Below are 27,344 nucleotides of genomic sequence, written 5' to 3' on the forward strand. Positions count from 1 at the left end.
GTTCACTGCCTATTATAGAATTGTGCTCACTGAGTTGCAGAGGTGGGTAGTAACGAGTTACATTTACTCCGTTACATTTACTTGAGTAGCTTTTAGAAAAAAAATGTACTTCTGAGATACTGCCATACTTTTTACTTTTACTTGAGTAGATTTGTGATGAAGAAATGCTACTCTTACTCCATTACATTGGGCTACACTTGACTCATTACTTTTTTGTTTACCAAATTAGATATGCTTTAGTTTGCCAGAGAGAAGCCCCAGTGGATCTACCACAAGACTGTGTTTCACCAATCAGACAGACGAAGCAACAAAAATCACTTGACTCTGTTTCACCAGATGTTGCCCTGCAGTCACATGACCACATGCAAACTGTGGCGGCATAGCGGCACAAACTCTTCACACTTAGTCAATCTTGCTTCGGAGTTCAACAACGTTAGCATAGCATTAGCATGGATATCTCCGTCTTCAGTTCTTGTCTTCTGTTTACTAACATGGCCGAAGTGAAGCGTGACATCAGGCTTGGTAGGTCCCCGTGATAAAGGGTGGGGGGGGGGTCTCAAAATTAATATTCGGATACCACCACGATGCCTGACTATTCGGGCCAGCCCAAGCTGTACTGTTATTTTCTACCTACTGAACCTGTGCCATTTGGAGGGAAGTGAAATACAGTTTAACTTGTTACTGGAATTAGTTTGCGCTGTTCAAACATACAAACGTTACCTTACTACAGGTATTTGTTTTCAAAAGCTATATGTTGTGAAAAACTGACATTTGGAAGTTTGTGTTTCTTGTGTCTTAACTTGTCAATGTGTAAAGCTGTTATTCATTTTTGCTATTTTTTTCATTTTATTATTTGGAAATACCATTTTTGTCTGTCTGATCACATCATTCCGAAACAATAAATCAGAAAATACAATAAAACAGTTACTCAGTACTTGAGTAGTCTTTTCACCAAATACTTTTTTGCTTGAGTAATTTTTGGATGACTACTTTTTACTCCTACTTGAGTGATATTATTTTGAACTAACGTTACTCTTACTTGAGTACAGTTTTGGCTACTCTACCCACCTCTGGTTATATGGCAGTCACAGTGTACTCAATTTAGTTTCAGTGGTCACAGAGTTTCTACTTTTGCGCCTGAATTTTCCTGTACAGTCTTTATAAAGTTTTTTTCTACTTCAGTTGTTCATAGTAGGAAATAACCTACTGTTTAATTTAGGGGGAAAAATGCTGCAATTAATGAGAGGTGATAATGGACCTTTACAGGAGATACTAGTTTAACAGATTAGGAGACATCTAGACTCCAAAATCCACTGGTTATTAAGGCAAATTAATACAACACAAATATAAACAATAAAATCCAACAAAATGAGATAATTCTGAGTGAAATATTTATTCAACAACTTTAAATGAAATAGTTAGGAATCCGTTAACAATGCTATTTTTTTTCTTCTGACCTGAAAATGACCTGAAACTTATAATTATACTGAATTTTCCATTTCGCAAATTGTTCCCACATTGCGTTATTGGGGCATTTTTATTACATTTAATACCAATTATCTGGAATACAATTTGCACAGAGCATATTTCTTATCTAAAGCAAACAGACCGGCTGTAGTGTGGATGAAGAAACAACCAGTTCCGACGTGTATCATGCATGCTATTTCAGTGTCATATTCGGAGGTCCACAGGTTGCAGGTGGAGCTGTAACATTTGATTCGGCTTTACTCGGGCCGCAGTGATGTCTCCATCATCAGTCTCATGAAAGTCACCCAGTCAATCTGGGCCAAGTCGCCGACTGAAGCTGATATATACTTCAGAGGTGTGGAGGATACCCCCGACCGCTGAGGGTTATGATGTTGGGAGAGGGAATAAATGATGACGATATCAAAGGGAGGCCTGTCTTGTGTGCAGCTCTCAGCCTCCTCCTCCTCCAGCTCTGACTCCACTTTTCAATCCTGCCCTGTTTTCACTGACATGCTGATTAAATTCATGCTGATTTAAAATGAACTCGACCTTGGTCTCACAGAGAGTCCTGCAGAAAGCTTTAGCATCCATTTTTAGGCTTTTATAAATATTTACAATGAAACGTTCAAGGATAAAGATATCATCAATAGATTACCAAATATGCTTGTCCTTGCTTTGTTGTGATCAAATATAACTTGTTTGTGAAATGCATGCATGGGGCCTGTATTTACAATGATACCAGGAAATGCTGAGGTAACTAGAAGGGCCCAGGAAAGATGAAAAGAAAATGTTTCATTTTGTAAATGCTGAATAAAATAACAACCTATATTCAAAGGGATCACTGAGCATATTAATGTCCTGGAACCCCAATTAGACCAGGCATAAACTAACCGTGACGTCACCCGTTGGTTTCAACGCCGAGAAAATGAAGCCCAGATTTTGCTACTTCCGAGCCAGTGACGTAAAAAGCGTCATCAAACAGACTGGACCGGAGAGCAACTAGGGGCAGGATTGGCTGAGGACTCTCTTATCCCGCCCACATTTTACCGCAGAGGCTTCTGTTGCTGTCTATCAAGTATAGCCACGCCCCCTGGCTCCGCCAACTTTAACGATTTATTTAAAATTCAGTATTGGTTTATTTTAAGATCGGCCACCTGATCTCTCATTTTGACCATGAAAACTAACGGGGAAAAAATCCTGAGCTGTAGAAAATCAGTCTATCAAATTTTATTTTTTCCAAAAATGAATTGGGGTCTATGGAGAAAAAGCTTTTTGGAGCCAACCCTAGCGGACGGCGGGATATTGCAAGTTTTTGACACTTCCGGGTTGGCTTCAATTCTGGAGCCAGATGCTACGTCCACTATATATACAGTCTATGAATTAGACACGAACTTAATGCTAACATAAGCCTATGTTACTTCAAAAACGTTTGTGGTTGATTTTTGAAATTACCCACTATTTCCTCCAAGAAAAATAGCATTTTAATATTGGTGGAGCATTGAAAAAGTTCAACGTGAGGACATCAGGGTGGATGGTCCATCCATCCATCCATCCATCCATCCATCCATCCATCCTCTTCTGCTTATCCAGGGCCGGGTCGCAGAGGCAGCAGACAAAGCAGGCCGTTCAGGACATCCTTCGTCTCAGCAACACTTTCTAGTTCTTCTTTGGGGATCCCAAGGCCTTCCCAGGTCAGACTAGATGCTACCCTGGGGTCTCCTCCCAGGCAGACATGTCTAAAAATCGGGTTCACTTAGCATTGCACATCTGATTCTCCCTCCGTTTCTGTTGCAAATGAAGCACTATTCAAGCAGAATGACACTGTCAAGAAGAAGAACTGAAAAGTTGGAAACTTCATGCTCCTTAAAATGAGTTGCAACGATACTAATTTGAGAGGCATCAAGGGATTTAACTTCATCTAACCTAAATCAGTGGCATTAATTTGACGTTTTTCAAAATCTCAGTTTAGGTCAAATTAACAAAATTGCATGTTACATATTGAAGCAATTCATTTAAGTTGGTTGAACAATTACCATTTTTACTGTAACTACTGTACTTGACATGAAAGCTAGCACAGGTGTAGCAGTTCAGACTTTTTGCGACCAGTTAAGAGTCTTTCATCAGTCTTCCTTTAACATTCTCTTCCTTTTTCTTTATTTTTGAACAATAGGTGCCTCAGTTTGCCCTGAGGCTCCACTTTGGATGAATCCAGCCCTGCCAGGTCAGCTGCCACCTGAAAGGGAGCATTTCAGTGTCCTGCTATGCACTCAAACCAAGATTTTGCACAGTGGAGCTACAGTACTTGTGGTTTCTGAAGAGCGGGACTTGCTGGTGCCATGTTGGAGCTTCCATGCCAGAGCTGCCACAACACAGCGGCTGGTTAAGGGTGATGGAGAGAATGCGGCAATCCATTGGCTGCAGGCTTAGTAAATTTCAGTCGATGTAGTCCAATGGCAAGCAAGGGAGAGAGAGGAAGAGAGAGAGAGAGAGAGAGAGAGAGAGAGAGAGACCTGGTTTCTCTATCACTAATCTTGTCCGCGCAATACACTCGCTCTATGAGAGCAATTAGATTCAGCACCGTTTCCAGTGCCTCTGCAATGACTCATTGAAACATCTTCTGTGCTGATAAAGCCGCATCTCTTTTCTCTCCCCCCCCCCCCGCTGCACACACACACACACACACGCACACACGCACACACACACACACACATCCACTGGCAAACACACGCACACAACAGGACGTATAGTTGGAGCACGCACGGACTGACTGGCGCGTTTGACTTTGGATTTAGCGGAGCAGCAGGCTGGACTTTACTGTGTTTTCTCCTTATGTGGTTTCGCCCGAAGTCAGGACTTTACATTAAAGAGTCAGACGGTGGAGACACAGGCTGAGGTAAGTCCCGGCTGGATGCTGAGCCTTACAGCTTTTCGCTGGCAAAAAAAAAAACCAGAGGAAAATCTAAATTTATAGACGAGCCGCTGAATTTGTGTGCATTTATCAGGCGCTGACCCTCCTCTTCTTCCTTCCTTCCCTCCTCCTCCTATCCTTTTTGACGGCTTGTCCGGACGCGCTTCTGCCTCGCAATCCACCGACAAATCATACACAGACATTAACCTAAACTGAGCCATTTTGACAATCGACAAGGGGGGAGGGTGGAGGGGTACTTGGCGGCAGGACGAGGTTTGGATCTGAAAAAGCCCCGCAGCAGCAGCAGTAGCAGCATGAGCAGAAGAGGGTTATTCTTGCGCACTTGTGTGCACTTGTGAATACTGATTTTTAAAAAAAACAACAACAAAAAAACAAGTGCAATCGCCAAAACAAGCAGTGGTAATGGTGGTTTGTCTGTGCGTAATTCAGTGTTGGAGTGCGCAAAATAGAGGATGGTGCGTTGACCAAAGTCTGTGCCAAAGCAACAGCTCTGTTAACTTTAATGCGTCAGGGGGGCAGAAGGAGAGAGAGAAAGAGAGGACAGGAGAGGAGCGAGGTGGTTGTTATCCAACAGCAAAAACCTTACCCCCCCCCCCCCCCCTCCTGAAATCCAAAAGAAAGGAAGAATAAACACATCTCACACATGCGTTTTTCCCACAACTCTTCCTGTGTGAGGTGCAGCGGCAGGCATCTTCCAGCTGCACCTCTTTGCGCGCATCTCTAATCCAAGCAGCCACAAGATGGTGGTGTGGATATCTGGATGTGGGATTTGCAAAAGAGAAAAAAAAAAGAAAGAGGGGTTGGAGGTAGTGGAGTGTTTTTTTTTTCGTTTTTTTTTTTTATTTTTTATTAGTACCTTGCGTGCATTTTTTACAGCTACACAACAGCTAATGCTCTGATTTTGCGGCCCGTATTCTCGCTGGATGGGTTAGACTGCAGCTCCACAACATGGCATGACCTTGTGTGCACATATCACCTCCAAAATCTAACATCTGGAGTGTCTTGTGAGGTTTCTAGAGTATTGAAGTTGGTGCAAAAGGCCCCTCGTCACCTGAAAATAGCGCATTTGTTCGTACATTTGCATGAAGGATGGGGGTTGTTTGGAAGAAGAGAAGCTGCAACACCTGACAATCTGCAAGGAGACGAATTCCTAAAGAGCTAAATATCTTCTGGTGTAAAGCTAAAGATGCTTTCATTCGCCATCTCTATCAGAGAAACAGAAAAAAAGCAGGTGCAAATGGTCTGACTTGACTTGCTGTTTGACAATGCTTGAGAAACAATTTCCAGGAAAGAGCATGTTATTGGTTACAAAAAAAAAAAAAACCCACACAAAATACATCATTTATGACGTTCCAATCAAACAGTCTTCCTCTCCCAAGCATGTTTTCCCTCCCAGCTTTTGATTGTCCTGCAAGATTTTTGTTCCGAGCTGCCCTGTTCATCCAAACCTGATCTGGAAACATTAAAACCATCGTAATCCACTCCTGCATGTTTCCAATAACATCACAAATTCTTGATAAAAAAATCATGTCAGGGGACTAATGCAGGAGATTGGTTTTCATTCTTTTTGCGGGAGAATTTAATCCGTGGGTGCCTTTTAAAAAATACAGTTTTGCCTTTCTTTTTTGTTTTGATCTCATGCATGTTAATGCTGGCCCCAGTCCCTCCTGCTGATTTTTTCTCAAGCGCACAAAAGGAAATTATTCAGTGGAGAAATAATAAATTGGAGCAAATGCATCATGAGAGGCACGTGTCCCTCTTGCTTTGCTGCTCTGCCTCTGTAACATTCCACTACAGGCCTCCTGCATTAAAGTGTATCTACATGTTCAGCTGTTTGCTGATCTGTCTGAACCAAATGCATACACACACATCATTTACAGGTAGAAGCAGCAGGAACTGCACAGTAGGGTAGTGGTTAGCACTTTCGCCTTGCAGCAAGAAGATCCCAGTTCAAATCCTGGGGTGGGCCTGGGATCTTTCTGCATGGAGTTTGCATGTTCTCCCTGTGCATGCGTGGGTTTTCTCTGGGTACTCCGGCTTCCTCCCACAGTCCAAAAATATGCTGAGGTTAATTGATAACTCTAAATTGCCCGTAGGTGTGATTGTTTGTCTGTATATGTAGCCCTGTGACGGACTGGCGACCTGTCCAGGGTGTCCCCTGCCTTCGCCCAAGTCAGCTGGGATAGGCTCTCGCACCCCCCGCGACCCGAGTGAGGATAAAGCGGTGTATAGAGAATGGATGGATGGATGATTCGTTCAAGCAGCAGCTGCAAATTTACTTTCAGAAAATGCCTCGATGTTGTTCTTTAACTCCACTCTTCAAGGTAATTCCAGGACCTTGTAACATTGTTTTGATGGGCGGACGTAATTAAATAATGTTGTATCAACTTAATTTTATCTGTAATTTAAACTCAAATGTCTGCGTTGGTTGATCAAAAAATGACTAAAACTAAATTTTAGTTGAGGCAACTTGACAGAAATTAGCTTCATAACATTATTTTTTTTCTCTCTTTGTCTTAACATATATGGACAAACTGAAAATTAAAAATACATTTAATTGAAGAAGAAATGCTAATTCCCTGAATTTAATATAGTTTGTTGGTTGAACATAAATTAATTCGAAGCTCAAAAAATGATGTAAATTGTGTTTTTTTGTTTATTTGTTTGATTTTTTTTGCCCAAATGTTGTTTTTTTCAAGTGTAAATTGCCTGTGGATTACATGAGCTTTAACAGAAAATCCAATTTACTGACTTTGTTAAACCTACTAGCATTATTTCAGGAGGTGACCGTGATTAAATAATGTTACATCAACTTAATTTTATGTGTAATTAAAACTCAAATGTCTGCATTGGTGGAATAAAACAAATTTTAAGTTGAGGCAACTTAACTGAAAATAGCTTCATGACTTCATCTTTTCTCACTTTATGTTAACATAACTGGACAATTAAAACTAAAAAATTTAAAATACATTTGAAGTTAATATAGTTTGTTGGTTGAACATAATTTCATTTCAAATTGTCGTCACGCAAAAAGAATGATGCAAACTGATTTTTTTGCTTGGTTTTCTTTGCTCAAATGTTGGTTTTTAGATATTAAGTAATAGTGCGACAACTTAATTTTATGTGTAATTTAAACTCAAATATCTGTGTTGGTTGATTAAAACTGAATTAAAGTTGAGGCAACTTAATTGAAATTAGCTTCATAACTTGTTTTATCCACCCTGACTTTAGGATGTTTATCTTTACAAAACTGGACAATTTCAGACAGTTTAACAGAAAATTTTATAATACATTTGATTGAAGATGAAACGTTAATTCCTGCAACTCAAAGTACTTTGTTGGGAGAACATAATTTAATTGGAAGCTGTCATAACTCAAAACGAATGATGCAACTTGTATTTTTTTTGTTTGTTTATTATTATTTAATTGTGCAGACCTAATAGAAGCAAAAATGAAAAGAAGGCACCTCTTCTGGAGGTCAAAATGAACAAACATGACTGGCCTTTAGTAAAACTGCCTCCATGTTTGGACACAAACTGCTTTTGGAAACATATTTCTGTCAAGCCTGAGCTTCTCATTCTCCGGCTCCTGCAGTTTAGTTTTCTGTTCAAACCAGCAGCTGGACCAGAGGTGAGCTTTGACTGCTGTGACATTAGGGAAAATACTGTGTCCTGTTAGCTCCACATCCTCACATGCTGCTACAGGGAGGCAGTGTCTTCTCCGACACTCATTTTAATGCTCGAAACCAAACTGGCACGCAGTCAGGTGGTTTAAAACTCCAGGGAATTGCTTCCAAGAAATGTTTTTTTTTCACTTCAATTCATGGTGGATTGTTAAAGTGTTAGAAAGCTTTTGTTGAAGATTTTATCACAGCTTCAAGAATCAATCCTATTGGGCATTAGTTTGCCAACAAAAAAATACTAGTTTTAATAGAAACTACATGCTGTGTGGTCACTGTGGTATTTGAAATAAGTGACACTGTGATGCTTTTTGTGATATATATATATATATATATATATATATAACAGATGACTTCAATTTGAGAAGACTGAATGCTTCTAGTAGGATGGGGGTGCTGTAGGAGAGAGTATCTGCATAGGAAATCTAAACTAACATCAGTAAAAACAAGACATTTTTGTTTTTGTTTGGAGCCTTTTTCAACACAAGTATCTGGATTTTTATTTCTTTTTTGCATTGGACGGCATTCAGATCTGGCTTTGTGGCATCTAGTAGCAACACTTGCAAGAATCTGCTGACAGATTATGTGCTTCTTTCATGAGCAGCCTGTATCATTTTCGTTTTAACCCTCAAGTTGTGCTGCATTCCCACTAATGTATAAATCTGCATAAAAATGAGGCTTTACCTGAGAGCAATGCAACTACAAGAGGTCAAATTTGAATTAAATTGTACTCAAAACTCTTTACTTTTTGCACATCTGCATATCAGAACACACTGCAATTTGCTGATGCTCCCTGAATGCCTCGCATGCAGGCTATGCTAGATGCTAGCCAGGCAGCTGTGAGCAGAGAAGCTTCTAGTCTCCATTCAGCTGCAAAGAGTTGAAATTGATAATTAGAAGTAAATTTGATTGAAGAAGAAAAGATTGTTCCCCCAACTCAAAGTACTTTGTTGGTAGAATATAATTTCATAACTCAGACAGAATGTTAGTGCAAATGTTGATTTTAAGAGTGCAAATCGCCCATGGATGGTGTAAGCTTTAACTCCAGGTTTGATTTGCTTTTAGTATTTGAATATCAATAATATGCACAGACTCACACATGTTGAAAAGATAATGAGAATGAGGATGAGGATTAGCACATGTAAACCGTGCATTCATAGCATATCATTTTGCAGACCATTTAGAAGACTATATTTTAATGGGACCAGCAGCGGAAATGAATAATATTTAGTTTAACCCTCTGAAGCCCAACCTACAACTTTGAATGGCATGTTATCTTTCACGAATCTTCCCATATAACACCAATTGTTAGAGTCAGAACTGAAAATACAGCAAAAATGACTGGATTATCAGCTTTCCAATGGTTCTTGACCTACTCACCTGTGATGCTCTGCTACATCAGCAAACTTAACCAACCTTAAAATGGTTTAATTTGGTTTTAGCACTGCAATTTACTGATGTTCATTGGAAGCCTCACATGTAGGCTGTCACAGATGCTAGCTAGGCAGCTGTCCATGGAGATGCCTTGAGTCTCCACTCCACAGTTAATGAAGTTCAAACAGCAGTGAAGCAAAAATTAGATTGAGAAAAGTGAACTAAAGTAGCCTAGCCGCGCTAGACAACCCACGGCAATGAATTTAATTCTCTGCCAGGGTGGGTCTAGTTACCCTCCATAAGGCTCGAGGCTGGATGCTCCTAAAACTGGCCGGACCAATCACCATGAAGTGTAGAGTCAGAAGGCGGGCGTAACTAAGTGACGACAGAGGCGCGACGATTCTGACAGAAACAACCGGAAACAACTAGCCTAGCCGCGTTAGACAACCCACGGCAACGAATTTAATTCTCTGCCAGGGTCGACAACAAAAACGACAACAGTCGTTGAGCTCCATTAGCACCGACTCTGAATAATCTTTCTGTTAACATGTCTGTAATATACTTGAGCTTCACCCATTGACTGTATAAATAAGGCTTCACCGACCTACCGCATCCTCTGATTTCCGGCGCTCTAGGAGCCTAATCGTTGCGCTGATTGGTTGTATACCTACCCAATTGCTGCAGAGTGATTTGATAGACAACCTTTTAGCCCGCCTCCCTCCCTGTCGAGCGGCCCTAGACCCTTGTGCCTTCAGAAACATGGGTCTAGCAGGGCTAGGCTAGAACTAAAGAGTTTTAAAGCCAGATTTAGATGAAACCAAGTAGATTGTTTTCTACGAGCAGAGTATTTTGAACGTCATGTAACTACTGTAAAAAGCCATAAATAACTGAACTTGCATTGCTTCGATTTTTTTTTGCAACCGTATCTTCATTTTGAGTGTTTTGCTTCTATTTGATGGGCACATGTGGAGCCTGCAGGTCAACAAACTCAGTGTCTTGTAAATAACTTCAGAAAATATCCAGTGTATCCAAGAATATGAATATTTTACTCAATCCTGAAGCAACATATCTGCAGCCAAAGAATCTATGCTGTCTAATTTCTGCAGCCCACTAATGCAGAAAGCGGCCTCATTTTCCTAAAGTGCCATTTGCTATTAGCTCTGACTTGCAGGAGAATAACTCAACTTGGCTTCCAGTCTTTTTTCCCACTCACCAGTCAGATAACAATTGTCCGTTCCTAATTAGGCATCAAAGTTGTCCTCTCCCAAAAACAAACAAACAAAAAGAAATCACAATGTGTATGGGAAGAAGTGAAATTTTTAGAACCTCGTTCCAGATCTTAAAACGTGAGGGTTGGAAAAACACCTGAGCCAGTCAGACTCGGACAGGTTTGTTGCAGGAATAAGAAGCATGTAAACCGGAATAAATAAGCCTCGACTGCTGAAAAGAAGTGAACATCCCTATTATCTTTCTATACTGTCCTCAGTGAGCAGCTGTCCAACATCTAACATATCTGGAAGTGAACAGATGAAGCCTCGTTTCACTTGAGATCGATTAAGACAAAATGTAATACAGCTTATATGAACATGATGTTTTCATGTGGAGAAAATGAAACGACGTCTCACTTAGAGAGTCAGAAATGTATTCAAATGACTGTGAAACCAAATTATCATAGCTGGGGGAAAAAGAGTGAAAGGAATAATGGTGTGAAGCCCATCAGCCACAGTAAAAGACATTTCAGACAGGAGAGACACTGTAAAAAATGAGTAAAAATCATGTATAAAATAATTTAAAATGCAAAACATCTCATGTTATAACAAGGTAAATAGCATATTGTTGTAAAAAGATATTGTATGTTTTGAAGGTTGTTTAAGTTTGTACAGTACTGTTCAAAAGTTTGGGGTCACCGGGGCAAAAAATAAAAAATAAAATAAAATCTTGTAATGTAAGAAGCCCCTTCACCAATATTATTATAACACTGTATGCTTTGCAGATGATATCCAGCTACATTACCATTCAAAATTTGGTGTCACCCAGGCATTTTCACATTTTCCATGAAAACTCACACTTTATTCACGTGCTAACATAACTGCAAAAGGGTTTTCTAATCATCAATTAGCCTTTCAACATGATTAGCTAACACAATGTAGCATTAGAACACAGGAGTGGTGGTTGCTGGAAATGGGCCTTTGTACCCCTGTATAGATATTTAATTAAAAATCAGCAATTTCCTGTTAGAATAATCAATTACCACATTAACAATGTCTAGACTGTATTTATGATTCATTTAATGTTATCTTCATTCAAACAAAATGCCTTTCTTTAAAAAAAAAAGACATTTCTAAGTGACCTCAAACTTTTTACGGTAGCGTATGTTGTAATAATGGTAAATATCACATGAAAACATCAAAATTCATCTGTTTTTCTATTCACCTCCATAAACTACTTTTCAAGTAAAACCAAATGCTGGTATATTCTGACACTAAGAAACTAAGTCCTTCATCACAGTTGTGGAATATGTCAAAAGACAAAGTGAGAACACTGGAGATGCTTTCTAGCCTAGCCGCGCTAGACAACCCACGGCAACGAATTTAATTCTCTGCCAGGGTGGGTCTAGTTACCCTCCATAAGGCTCGAGGCTGGATGCTCCTAAAACTGGCCGGACCAATCACCATGAAGTGTAGAGTCAGAAGGCGGGCGTAACTAAGTGACGACAGAGGCGCGACGATTCTGACAGAAACAACCGGCGCACAATAAACAGTTATCTTTCGACTCGACTTTGGCCACAGCCCTTAAAGATTTGAAGCTAAAATTCAACTTGAAAGATAAACAAAGGACGGCACTGAAGTGTTTCGTTGAGAAGAAAGACGTATTTGGACTTATGCCAACGGGATATGGCAAATCCTTAATACACCAGTTGGCTCCGTTGGTTGGGAAGCTAATGGGACTTAGCCATAATCCGCTGGCGCTCTGGGAACTCCGTCAGCCTATTTGTTGCGCTGATTGGTTGTATACCTACCCCGTTGCTGCAGAGTGATTTGAAAGACAACCTTTTAGCCCGGCTCCCTCCCTGTCGAGCGGCCCTAGACCCTTGTGCCTTCAGCATTCAGAACATAGGTCTAGCGCGGCTAGGCTAGATGCTTTCAGCTTGCCGCATGAACCTGATATTGAGTTTTTCCTTATTGGCGTCAATGCAGAGATGTTTTTGTAACAAAAACTGTGATCCAATAGAGGATTCAGAAGTTTTTCTTGCCAAATAAGACAACAAACCTGCATGCAGTTTAGGGATTTTGAAGATTTCCCGAATACATCATGTATGTTTCATGTATTTGCAGTTGATTATGAGCCGCAGTGGTTCAAGACGTAAGTGACATTTTGTATTTAGGAGCACAGGGAGCTGCCGACGGGATCATTTTAGAATGATTGAAATGCAAATGACAGCGAGCGCCTTCATTGACATTCATAAGACTTATCTCATATAATCATTAGGAGCGGGAACAATGTTCACAATATTCTGCCAAGGACAGCCGAGTTCTCTGCATTCAGGCCAAGCAGCCTGAAGTGTCCTTTATGTCCTCAGTTTATCATAGAGTGCCACGTCCTGGCAAACACTGTCTACTGTGCATCGATTCATCACAGAAACATTTACAAGCACGTAGCCTCAGCTAACAATGAGCAACAATTTCATTTCATTTCGCTGTATTCACTGCTTTTACTGTTTGATGATTTCTGTGCTGCCATGCAAGGCGCTTCCATTCTCCATATTGTCGTCAATTATAGAACCGCACTTGTAGGAAAACAGTCAGTGATGAACAGTGTGTGCCGTGCAAAAAGGCAACACATCTGCAGTTAGTTACATCAGAATCAATGAAAATATACCTCAATTTCCATGGAGTTAAAGCCATATATGAAGCTATTTAATAAATTAGCAGCCATGTAATTCTCTCCTGTGTTCATGGAACCTTTGTGATATTAATATGAACCCTAAGTTAATGTAGTTTTTCTTATTAATATGCAAATATGCATAATGTAATCAGCACAAAGAGCCAAAGCTGAGGGTAAAAATGTGAGAATTTATTAGGCTCTATTTTTGAGTTCCTGTGTTCAGGTACCCTTGGCCGTAATAACACTAAATGAGACATTAGTAATATAGAGTTACCGAAGTCGGACAACCAGAAATTTGGGGTTTTAGGATGTTTATAAACAGGAAGTAGTTTAAATTATACTATTACAGGATCACTAAAGTGTTCTTCTGTCAACAAATACCACGAAAAGACCAAATTCAACAACATATTAGTGCATCACCACCTTTTAACAAGGCCAACCAAAGACATTATTTATTAACGAGGACATGAATATGTCAAACAAATTGATTTTATTTCCTTTTTATTTTAGAAAGGCTTACCTGGAGCTGGACACTGTACATTTCATCAAAGGTTGCCCAAACAGGAGCAAATGCAACATTTGTTGAGGACTATTTTCAATGAAAGAGTAACCACTTGTCAAAACTGAAAAATAAAAGTGTTTTATGGGCTTATTCCAGTATTTGTCACAGTATTTCTGGCAGGGATCAAACTGCCCCCAACCCTCAGGGGTCCTAAAGGCTCCAAAGGCCACCATGCAGTTAATTTGTAGTGTTTAATTAATTGAAAATACGTTTCTGTATGCACCACTAAACATTCGAACATTTTGAACTGAAATGACAGTGACCTGACGACAAAGGCCTTTGCTACTTGACTATATGCAGTGCTGTGCTTGTATGGTGCATTTTACTACATCAAATTGTGTTAAAGAATTAGATATGAAATGAATAGAATCAAATTACTGAATTACTGTGATTATGTGTATATTCTGTGTGGCTGCAGTAGACGGAGTACCTCAGGGATCAATCCTTGGTTCTTTATGGATCTCTGTTTTCTTAATGTAAAGGCATCCCTTAGTTTTTGTTTTTATGCAGATGATTCCAAAAATTTTTATTCCGCCAAGGAACGTAACAGAGTTATGTGACTATCAGCGTACATTTGTCCGTCTGTTTGTCTATTAGCTACATTCCTCAGAAACGGATTTGGCTGAAATTTTCAGGGAAAATCAGAAATGACACAAGGTCCAAGTGATTCAATTTTGGCGGTGGTAGTTTAGATCCATGGATTTGTTAAAAATTCTTTCATTATTGCGAGATAGTGGCATGGCGTTACTGTAACTATAACAAGTGAACGCTATGTCAGCTGCCTGCTGATGATCATATGATTGCAATCCTACTACAAATCAGCAGCTGCGAACTTATCAGGTCTCATCCATCGGAAATTATATAAGGAACAATTGATTAAATTGTGGGGGTGTTTTCGAGTCTCATCAATTCCTGCCATGCGCTACGTATTTAGGTTACCTGGCCTTCCAGGGCTTGGCATAACTGAGTGCACGCAGGTGTAGGTCGGGGCCAAGGTGTGCTTCCATTGTCCAACAAACACAGAGGAGGCTGTCTGATTGATGGTCAACAAAATCTATTACAGAGTGACCCATTTTACCTGGGTTACACATGACAGAAATTGTCATTTAAAAGCAAAGACTCCGCAGTCTCCAGGCTACATCCCTGTAGGAGACTCCCAGTGTATCATCACCAAACCGCTTAAAAATGTCCATTTTTTTCTGTGTTCATGGCGTAATTCAGCAATGTGATGTTCACTTCACAGTCAGTTTAATCAATACCTGAACAACTCTGTCCCACCGCTGGAGCCGCTTTGTTAGCAGTGTATCGGACCGTGACTTTGTGGACTCCAAACTGCCACATTGGTTGAGTTTATCCTGTTCTCCAGGTTCTGTCCGTGGAGATGCTCATTGATGCTGTTACAGAATGACGCCTTGATTTGGCTGTTAGCAGGAAGTTTGATTTATCTGTTCACACCATGTTGTACACTGGAACAGTGATGCATTTTAAATATATATCGAGAAACATTTCACAGGTGTAAAACAGCAGAAAACAGTGCATTTGTTGGAGACTATTGGCAGCAGGACTGTGTATGTCCGACTGAGTAAAAATAAACTCCAGTTTATGTTCTTATAATAGAAGATTGTGTTGTCCAGTGCAACATCATGACTCACAGATGTGTATTTAATAGTGTTTGGACACCAGTGGAGCCTGTGGCACAGAGGAGGAAGATCATTGTTGGTAGATGACATTTGTAGATGAGATAAATAGATAATGTCACCAGACTTTTTCCTGCAAATAATTTGATCAATATAAGCCGTTATGCAACCAGGAACCCAAGGATTTTTTTTTTTTATCAGTAGAGGGTCAGAAAGCTCTTATTTTTTGTTTATATTTGAAATTTTAAGAAAATAGAAGCACATCTAACCATTGTATCATATGTATTACATATCATAAGTGAGAAATTTGACATTTTCGACAATTTAATGATCACGACAATGCTTGTTTGTGTGACTAAGACAGACACTTGGAACATTTAGAATATTTGATTTGGTTTAGTTTTTTTTTTCAAACGGGACCCTGATCAGTATATCAAGAGATAATGTGTGCTAAGAAGATGTCTTTGTGAAAACTGATGAGAAAAACACAATTACTAGCAGGTAAACCATTGAAACATCCAAGGAATGATCATGAGAGCACTTTGCATGCATTAATATAAATAAAACATACATAAATCTATGACTTTTCTATCCTTACAGCACTTACATTGCTTCTAAGTTGAATAGGAGGGTGTTAAAATTCAGATTTACTGTATTAGAAAGGACTTTTTTTTAAAAAAAATGTTCATTAGAGGAAAATACTCTACAGTCCAGCTTCATAATAATGTAAATAATGTAATGTGTGATGCAGTTTATGATAATTTGACATTTTAGTCAGGTTTACTCATTTCTGTTGTATATCTCAAAGTAATATTTCAATATTAAATGCTGCTGTAACATTTTTGGTCCCCATGTTTTCAGCACATTTTGACGATAATGTGAGAAGTCAAACATTCATTCATCTTAAGTTACTCCAATACGCCAATTACCAACATTGAAAACTTTGAAATACTTAAAATTCCAAAGCTTCAAAAGGGAACTATCTCACCAGAAGACATATTAGATTGTACACAACAAGGTTTTTTTCTGTTGAGTCTTAGAAACTGTAAAATATGATACAATTAGATGGTCAGTTTCATCATGTTTATATGCAAATTTTTTTGCAGAATTTACAGCAAAATTGGACTCCACTCCTCAAAACACTGCCCTATGGTGCCACTAGTGGTCAGACATTTTGCAAAGTAGCTTATATATAGCCTAGCCGCGCTAGACCCATGTTTCTGAAGGCACAAGGGTCTAGGGAAGCTCGACAGGGAGGGAGGCGGGCTTAAAGGTTGTCTTTCAAATCACTCTGCAGCAATTGGGTAGGTATACAACCAATCAGCACAACGAATAGGCTGACGTAGTTCCTAGAGCGCCGGATTGTGGCTAAGTCCCATTAGCTTCCCAACCAGCGGCGCCAACTGGTATATTAAGGATTTGCCATATCCCATCAGCTTAAGTCCAAACACGTCTTTCTTCTATTCAATTCAATTCAATTCAATTTTATTTATATAGCGTCAATTACAGTCAACTCGTCTCAAGACGCTTTACAGAACCCAAATGCCTGACCCCCAGAGCAAGCCCAAAGGCGACAGTGGCAAGGAAAAACACCCTTTTAACAGGGAAGAAACCTCGAGCAGAACCCGGCTCTATGAAACACTTCAGTGCCGTCCTTTGTTTATCTTTCAAGTTGAATTTTAGCTTCAAATCTTTAAGGGCTGTGGCCAAAGCCGAGTCGAAAGAGAACTGTTTATTGTGCGCTGGTTGTTTCTGTCAGAATCGTCGCGCCTCTGTCATCACTTAGTTACGCCCGCCTTCTGACTCTACACTTCATGGTGATTGGTCCGGCCAGTTTTAGGAGAATCCAGCCTCGAGCCTTATGGAGGGTAACTAGACCCACCCTGGCAGAGAATTAAATTCGTTGCCGTGGGTTGTCTAGCACAACTAGGCTAGCTTATATAGGTAACTACTGCCTTGCAATATAATGTTTTAATGACATATATTGTCTTTTATTACTTCGCCAAGGAATGCGGTGGAGTTATGTGACAATGGGCGTTGGTTTGTCTGTTTGTCTGTCTGGTAGCAGCATGACTCAAAAACTAGCAGATTTGGATGAAATTTTCAGGAAAGCCCAGAAATGACACAAGGACTAAATGATTTTGACAGTGATATGGCTTGAAGTCTGTATCCACGGATTTGTTAAAGATTTCTATATCATTATGGGATTGCGGCACGGTGTCACCGTAACTATGACAACAAGTGAACACTACATGAGCTGCCTGCTTACGATCACATGATTGTGATCCTATTACAAATCGACTGTTGCTGACATTGGAAATGATACAAGAAACAATTGATTCAATTGTGGGGGGGTTTCTGAGTCCCATCAGTTTCCGTTGCTCGCTACATATTTATGTCATGTGATTCAGTGTCCGTACACAATGTACACATGCATATCCCATATTCTATGTTGCTATGATTTCTGATCATCAGCAACTAATAAACAAATTCTGCATTTCTACAAAAAAAAGTGCATTTCTGACAACGCCGTGTGGGGAATGAACAGCCTTGGCAGAGTACTGCGCTCTCTGAATGCTTTTCTTGTTGACATATATGTCGATGATCAGCGCTTTCAATTGCTCCCTCAGACTTTTTCTGTGAACTCAGCCACTTCCTGTCGGTTGCCACCTTTGTCCCTGCCCCAGTGTTAAGGTGGATTTTCAACTGTGGTCTCTACAACCATTTTCTACTCTGTGAGCTGCAGCTGTAGCCGCTAACAGCTTCCTCTATTCGGTTTCACTAATCCTTACTGGAAAGCTGTTTAGTTTAAAAAAATCTTCCTTGCAAAGATTGGCATGTACTTTGACTCTATTACCAGGCTTCCACTCATTTATTCATGCGGTCTTTTCATTTATTTTTGATATCAGAACGAAGTCAGTGCTGGTCAGCATGAGATTTAATAATTGATTTGGCCTGACTTCCAGTGGCACCCAGTGCTATATGAGAGAGAGGGTAATTAATCAACATTTTTGGATTGGAGCTGTGAGGCATGAGATTTTCTTCAACCAAACCACTTAAAATATGAAAAATATACAGTTAAAAATATCTCAAGACTTGAGGGCAGTGGAATGAGGCAAGTGCTCCGACAGGAAATTGAATTAACAAGTTGAATACCATCTGGTTTTGACACAAATGTCCACGAGACGCCTCCAAACCCACAGAGATTTCGAATTCAGAGGGCTTTTCAGAACTGCAAAGTGAACTTATTTCAACTGACCTCATTTCTCAAACACCGTCTGAATGATTTTCTTTCCTCCAGAGCTCGATAAAAACTCTGATTTTTAATCATGGTGCAAATTAGGGGATAATTTGCTTGTTTTACTGTGGCTCCTGCATTTAAATGATGAAGAATAGATTGTTGTGAGCACAAGGTGGCCTTCCACAACCCTTTAAAGAAACTTAGTCTGCAGCCAGTGAAATTTCCCTTGGATTCCTCCTCCGAGCTAAATGCTGGTGGCAGTAAGCCAATGTGCTCACAGTGCTGATGTACAACAGGTGGACTGTTTGTCATATTAACCAAAGTACCCTGCAAATTAATACATGACTTCAGGAATCTGTGTTTTTAGTCATAATGTGGGAGCCATGCTGCTATTTAACAAAATAAGTCTATATGAAGCATAAAAAATAAGTAATATTCTCTTCAAATGAACTTGAATGCAACCCACACAGACTTTTAATAAATGTTACTCTAAAATTTACTTTAGGCTTTGACTCTTGAGCAAAATGACCACTGTGATATAAGTAGAAGTTACTACATGAACTTTTGCTTTTATTGGGTCAATTCATCAAGCCACCAACAAAACAGATTAAATATTTATTCTCAACAACAATATAATGCAGAATGTAATATTTAATTAACATCAGCTTTGTGGAATAAGTATTTGTTGCATCTCTACAACAGAATGGATGTCATGAAACAACCGACTATACTGACAATGAGTGTCATCTGTGGTGCCATATCATTTGAATAAAGCAGTATTTTAATTTTGCTTTTTATAATCACTGGTCAAAAGAGTGTCTAGTATCATGACCTTTAAAGCCACACCTGACTATAAAATGGATCAGCTCAATGGTTGAGAATTTATAACAGCTAAAAAAAAAAAAACCTATCAGACAAGAAAACCACTTGCATGCTACATTTACATTTTTTATTTTTTTGGTTATATGTAATACCTAAGCCCTAAATGTTTGTACCAGATTGTATGAAAATCCATGCATTTTAAAACCAACCAAAAATGTGCAAAAAATGTGAGATTTCCGGTGGCTCCAGTGGAAAATCCAGGTGATCAACACCAACCTGCACAGATTATGGTCTGGAGAAATTTTCAAATTTTATGGCAGTTTATCCATTACGTGTCAAAATATTTCACGCAAAACCAAAATTTCAGCTAGTTAGCCCAGGATTGTTGGTTTGAGAATCCGAAATAAAAGCTCTTGGGATGAATTTGCATTTAAAATGTCTAATCAGTCAAATGTTTATCAAGATATTTGAGGCTGAATCACAGAGGTGGACTAGATCGATTGAATAACCACAATTATTATCCAACGAACCCTAAAAACAAAAACAATGTACGACTTCGTGATTTGATTGTATTGTTAGTTGCACCAAACCCTTGATGCACAACTAATCACTGTTAGTGTGAGTATTAGCAAAATTGTAGGTGGTTAAACCTTGTGTTAAACTATTATGGAACATCTTGCATAATGACAAATGGATTAACATCCTTCCATTCATCCATCCATTAGTTATGGCAACATTATCCTGCAAAGGGTCACATGAGGCTGGAGTCTACCCACGCTGACATTGGGCAATCCAACGCAGGGCTATAGATTAACATAACTAGAGAGTATGATGCAGTGGATAAACTCTGATTTGTGTTTGTTGTTCTTTTAGGACATCTCATCAAGCTGGATTCCAGATAACCTGAGAGTATCAGGCCTTCTCTTGGACAGGAGAGTGGTACTGCCACCACCAATCTCCATGCAGGCTCTCGAGATGGGGAGCTCTGGGAAAGCTGCTTTGTTTGGCTGGAGCTCCTTCGCTCAGCTTGCAGCCTGAGGAGAAACAGGAAGTGTCTTGGTGGTGGGGCGGGGAGGGGGGCGCCGAGGACCCAGTGGACCATAACCACAACCTGCCAAGCTCAGGCTTAGCACAGCAGGAGCATGTCAGTGCCCGGAGGCCCTTCATGGATGTGTCACTCCATGGCCAAGGCCAGCCTTCTGCTGTGGATGGGGCTGATTACCATCTGTCTGGCTGCTGTTAAAGCCCAGCAGTATCCAGTAGTCACCACCAATTATGGGAAATTGCGCGGAGTGAAAGTTACCTTACCCAATGAGATACTGGGACCGGTGGAGCAGTATTTGGGGATCCCATATGCATTGTCCCCAACGGGGGAGCGGAGGTTCCAGCCTCCGGAGCCACCCATGTCCTGGCCGGGCATCAGGAATGCTACTCAGTTTGCGCCAGTTTGTCCTCAGTTCTTAGAGGACCGCTTTTTACTCAATGATATGCTCCCTGTGTGGTTCACCGCCAACTTGGATACAGTGGTAACCTATGTGCAGGATCAGAGCGAGGACTGCCTTTACCTGAACATCTACGTCCCAACAGAGGATGGTAGGTCCAATGGTTCTGCACTTTTTCTGCTTTCTGTCTTGTCTTTCGATATGTTTTTGTAACATTCCCTCTTGTATTTCACTTTTTTCTTGTGGAATCATTGCTTCAACTCTTACAGCTACTACACATAGTGCTCAGATATACACCCCCACCAGCTGCATATCAATTGTAATTTGTAGTTCATCTTAAAATGAATGCCAACCCTCTGAGAGAGATACAGAGTGAAACAGTGGGAAGAGCTGGTCTTTTGCTAGTTTATGTAGTTATTTGGGCTCAACTCAAAAGTCACAGGCTGATTTCAGACTTGCTGTTTTAAAGGTGGTTGAGTTACCATAATTGACGTTCAACTATTCCTGCACAAGCTTCGAGCAACAAATTTGGACATCAGTATTTTTTTAAAAATGTCAAAAACCAAGAACTGGAAAAATAATTTGTGAACAGTTTTCATTTTAGTTTCTTATCTCTATGTCTCTTTAACGTCCATTAAAGAGAACAAACAGAATGAATCACTGAGCTCAACCCTGAGATCAACTCAGTGTTTTGGTCAGTTTTGACTGCGCTGATGTTCCTTAACCAGTCAACCAGAAGAAACACTTTCTTTGGTGATGGACAACTGAGTTTGTTTGTTCACTGTATTTCATGCATTATCTCACTCCCACACAACAGTTTTCTGCATTGAAAATGGGACTTTTTTTCTGTAGGGAGACTGCAGGGGAAATTTTGTCAAACTAAATGTACCGTGACCAGACGTATGAAGAAGAGAAACACTGAGTGGTTACTTAGGCGTGACTCTGTTATTGTCCTGATGAAATGAGTATCTGCAGGGCATCAGATGTTTCACAAACAAAGACTGAATTCAGTCAAAAAGTCTCAAATTTTTAGATTCTTGAAGATGTTTCACCTCTTATGCGAGATGCTTCTTCAGAACTGAAGTTTCACCTTGTTTCACTTTTCATTCAAGAAACTTTGGAATTGAAAACACCTCTTGGATGTGTAATGAATCATTTTCAAGAACCTAAAAGACAAGTCCAGTTGCTTTTTCGTAAAGCTCCTATGGATTACCACAACCTGAACAAGTGAGAATTTGCACAGAGGTCTGAAAAAATGTTCTTTTGTCTGTTGTAGCCAGCAATATAAATGTTGTCATGTCATCAGACCTGCAGTAAAAACTGTCTGCACCCTTCTGCAAGCTTTTTAGATTAGTACATATTGGATGACTGTCAATTTAGCAACATAAAAAAAAACTACAATTTCTCAATTGTGCTAATTGAAGTAATTAAATGATTTGCAATGATGGCTTAATACTGTTGAGAACAACTAAAAAAATGTAATCTCCTTCAGTATCATAGCACTACCAGCTCACATACAAATCTTGAAATCCAATTTCAGACAAGGATCAAACACAGAAAGTAGCCTTTCGTCTTTGACTTTATTAAACAGCTATAGCATCACACAGTAGGACAATCGATACTGTCTTCAAATTGCAAAGAGGGGCTGCGTGCACTTTACACTTGTGGCACAGCAGGCGACTTCTCTGATTATTTCAATCTTCTGACATCATTGTGATCGTATGGAGGCTTATTAACCTAAATGCTTTTCAACAAGCTGCCAGCTGCAGACTCTTGTAAAGTCACGACAGTGAAATCACAGGGTGAACCCAGCACCGTCAAAGCTGTCCATGTGTTTTCATTTTCAGCAAATGTTGCTTCTTCTGGACCATCTTTTTTTTTATTTTTAATTCCAGGTGCATAAACCGGATTATTACAGAGCATTTTCAGTTTTGCTGCTTAAATGCAATAATATTTACAGTAATGGCCAACTATTTTGTTAGATTAATTTTAAGATACCTGACTCTGAAATGCCATGAATGCAGTGAGGTTCAATGAAATTTAGTTTGTAACTAGAACTGCTTTCTATGGAAGAAATAGTCCCAAACCAGACAGGGGCTCCGTCTCTTCCCAAGCTCTAACTTCAGTGATAAATAATTCCAGAACATTTCATCCCCAGTTGTTTCCCATCATACTTTGATCAGTATCCTTAAGAGACTGATGGAAATTTCTTTGCGACGTGGTATTAAAGGGTTTAAGTTGGTGAACCCTACAGACACCCTAGAAGGACATTGTAATTATTTTTTAGGCAACAAGTTAGAAATGAAGAAAGTGTTTAAATACTATTAACAGCAAATTAAATCAAGATCTGAAAACAAAGAGGCTTCATTGCAAAACCTGATATGACGTACTGAAGTGCAAAAAGAGGTCGACAAGTATACATAGCAAGAACGGTACCTGGTGAAAATACTTCTACAGCACAACATACTTTACTTAAGAGATGCAAAAATGAAATTTTTATGATCCAAAATCTATTAGTGATGTTCCATATTGTTGATTATTTGTATGCATCTAAAATCAGGGTTTCTAATCTATGAAACAGTCAACCACTGTGTCTATCGCAACCGCAAGCAACTAGGAAAAGTCCTGATCAAGTCTCTTTTTTTCCTTTTTTTCACTCATTTCATATTTAGTATCTGCTAATCTGGTACCATTTCCCAGATGATACACGTCACATGTATTGTGGATTAGCTGTAGCACCAGGTTGCTAATCTTTTTATTTTTAATAGTGTAGTGATGAAAGTAGGTGGTCACTGGAACTATGAACAGTTTCTACTGGTAAGCAGAGAGCATTGTGGGGGTGTAGCTAGTAAAAGGCCACCATGACAGAGATTTCTGTGATGCTTAATGACCTGTAGACAGACTTCATGTGTTTAATCTAAGTTGGGAGTGACTATTAAATCAGATACATGGCCGATGTGCTTAATTTGCGCTACTAACTCATTAAATATAACCGGTATTAGCTCAGACTGTCAGGAACAAATTTGCACCCCAAGTTACAAATTGTGTTCCAGTGTGACAATGAATGTAAAAAAAGTGTCATGCTGATACCAATCCGATAAAAAATGCCTTGATTGACCCCAATCCTGATCTTCTACATCTGCTCGGGATGTCCCCAGATGACATTTTAACTACTATTACTAATCTGCTGTTGCAAGGCAAAGCCATGTCACTGACACAGTGGTCTGGTCACAGTGATGGAATCCTTGTTAAAGACATATTCAAAATGCACTTGAGAAAATTGACAAGGATTTTGTCGTAGTGATTCTCGTAAACATGCAGGATAGTACTAGCCTAGCCACGCTAGACAACCCACGGCAACGAATTTAATTCTCTGCCAGGGTGGGTCTAGTTACCCTCCATAAGGCTTGAGGCTGGATTCTCCTAAAACTGGCCGGACCAATCACCATGAAGTGTAGAGTCAGAAGGCGGGCGTAACTAAGTGAGGACAGAGGCGCGACGACTCTGGCAGAAACAACCGGCGCACAATAAACATTTATCTTTCGACTCGGCTTTGGCCACAGCCCTTAAAGATTTGAAGCTAAAATTCAACTTGAAAGATAAACAAAAGAGGACACTGCAGTGTTTCATTGAGAAGAAAGACGTATTTGGACTTATGCCGACGGGATATGGCAAATCCTTAATATACCAGTTGGCTCCGCTGGTTGGGAAGCTAATGGGACTTAGCCACAATCTGCCGGCGCTCGAGGAACTACATCAGCGAGCCTGTCCTCAAACCAAAAACGACCACATAGGTCGTCTGTACACGCCCGTATTACGACCCAGTGTTACGTTTTGACTATGCGACCTCTGGCGGTTGAGTAAATATCGACACTCTGGAGTCGCAGGTGAAACGTCATCATGAACAAACTTTTATCTAACACTATCCCTGTCCCTATCCCTAACCCTAACCTTAACCATAACCCTAAAAACGTGTTGGGAAAGTGAGAAAAAAGCCGTTTTGCGACGGAAAAGCCGTTTCGCGAATTAAATCCCGTAATGCGTTCGTTTTCCCCGTAGGGGCGCAAACGTTCATACGACCGCATAGGTCGTATTCCGGTGCACGGTGCAAACGACCGATGCGGTCGTATGAATTGGAGGACAGGTTGCATCAGCCTATTCGTTGCACTGATTGGTTGTATACCTACCCAATTGCTGCAGAGTGATTTGAAAGACAACCTTTTAGCCCGCTTCCCTCCCTGTTGAGCGGCCCTAGACCCTTGTGCCTTCAGAACATGGGTCTAGCGCGGCTAGGCTAGGATAGTACTGCAAAATAGCACTGAATATACAGCTGTCATGTGCTGTCTGCTGTGTAATCAGTAGCAGATGGGCACATTAAAGACAACAACAAACATACACAATGGTAAGAGAGTGAGCTCACCTACACTACCATTCAAAAATTTGGGGTCATCCAGACAATTTCATGTTTTCCATAAAAACTCACACTTTTGTTCATGTGCTAACATAATTGCACAAGGGTTTTCTAATCATCAATTAGCCTTTCAACACAATGTACCGTTAGAACACAGGAGTGATGGTTGCTGGAAATGTTCCTCAGTACCCCTACGTAGATAATCAATTTACAAATCAGCTGTTTCCAGCTAGAATAGTCATTTACCATATTAACCATGCCTAGAATATTTTTTTCTGATTAATTTAATGTTTTCTTCATTGAAAAAAGTACTTTTCTTTCAAAAATAAGGACATTTCTAAATGACCCCAAACTTTTTAACGGTAATGTATGATCATCAGCATCTTGATTTTGCACCAATTTCCTCTGCATAGCATTTCCGTTGTTATGCACGTGATTAGCTAATACATAAAATGAATAAAATCACTGAGGTTATGTTAAAAAACTTGGCTGTAAATGATGCTGCAACATCTTTTTAGTGCTTGAAAATGTGCTTTAATTTGAAAACGACTGTATAGTTTCTGATCGATGTGTTTTATTTTAAGTCCATTTGAAATCTATTTGCAGGTTTTTTTCCTCCATTCTTTCATATGTGCCCTTGATCACATAATGCTTGTGCCTCTTGTCTTTCCTTTAACTTGACTAAATGCTGCTCTGTCAAACAGCAACACATCACTTTAAAAGTTGAGAGAAAAAGGAGCGTTTGTGACATTTCCCCAAATAGCTATCGTACATCCTTCCTTTTATTAATGAAACCCCCCCACCCCCACAAAGGCCGACATGAAGGAGCTCCTTTTATTTGCCTTGTTAGTTGGGCTTCATCAGACAAAGTAGCTTTATACTAAAACACAAAAGCTGAGAAATTATTGGGTGTAGTAAGGAGCAAATGTTTTTCTTTTTTTTTTACCACATTCCAGTTTGATTTTCCTCTTTTCAGGCAGTAATAACCTGGCAGCTCTTCCCTTAATTTTGCCATCAGTGAACAATAGTTTGTCCAAAAGAAAACCTCTTGTCAAATCGCTGAGAGTTGTTACAGTCTGCGTTGCTTTGTGCTACGACTGATAAGAGTGCTGTTAACCAAGAGTGATGTAAGATTAAAATCAAAGAAAGCACAGAATGTGAGGTTCTGCGTTGCTCTCAGGCAAAAAAGCTCATTTATAATGACTTGTATTCCACACTCCCCTTTTTTGACTGAGCACTTGTGACTTAAAGTGGGTGTGAAATTCGTACCAGCCGAGCACTTAACCCGTCCAGGTTCTGCGTCAGCTGCCACGGCCGGGCCTCAGTGTGTGTTCTTGTTAAAAGCACAGTGTGTTGAACATAACCCCAGCGGTTTTGGGGGTCAGCTCTGTTTTTAGGAGGCAGCGCTGGACGAGCGCAGGAAGGATCAGGAGGTGCATTAATGTGTGTGTCTGGCGGAGATCTTTGACAGCTCCGCGCTAAATTTAGTCTGAGCTCTTGAGTACATGGTAGATTAAAAAGTGCAGGAGAGGGATAATCTCGCAATCCTGGGTCGGTGCACATTCGGGAGCTTTTCTCAAATGATTCAGGATCTCTAAAAAAACAACGAAAAAGTTATGACTGACAACAGTAAATCCGTATCCCAAATGTGTAATACAGTTTGTTTTCATGCCTCTTTTATGTGCATTTTTGCGCTCTGCATATAAAAGTCTGTCTGTGTTGATTTATTAGCACTTTTGAGGCTTCTACCAGATTCCGTATGGTATGGAGTTTAGTTTCGCTCCTACCGTTATATATTAGCCTTATTTTATTGTTTTCTGAGGGTTTGGCTCTGCTGTTTTAGAGCTTTGTTGCATAGCTGTCCACCCCTTTCATTTTGAAGAAGTAGGAAATGT

At 39.9% G+C, this 27,344-nt stretch overlaps 1 protein-coding gene across 1 annotated transcript in view; it reads left to right on the top strand.

Annotated features, from left to right (window-relative positions):
- Positions 1-3,985: 3,985 nt before the first annotated feature.
- Positions 3,986-27,344, top strand: part of nlgn4xa (neuroligin 4 X-linked a) — a 158,714-nt gene continuing 135,355 nt past the window's right edge. Inside the window, exons 1-2 of the mRNA XM_051943089.1 lie at positions 3,986-4,360; positions 20,470-21,189. Of these exons, the coding sequence (XP_051799049.1) occupies positions 20,739-21,189 (451 nt within the window). The 5' untranslated portion in view covers positions 3,986-4,360; positions 20,470-20,738. The remainder of the gene's footprint in view (positions 4,361-20,469; positions 21,190-27,344) is intronic.

This window comes from Acanthochromis polyacanthus, chromosome 22, assembly GCF_021347895.1.
Source record: "Acanthochromis polyacanthus isolate Apoly-LR-REF ecotype Palm Island chromosome 22, KAUST_Apoly_ChrSc, whole genome shotgun sequence".
NCBI classification, from domain to species: Eukaryota; Metazoa; Chordata; class Actinopteri; family Pomacentridae; genus Acanthochromis; species Acanthochromis polyacanthus.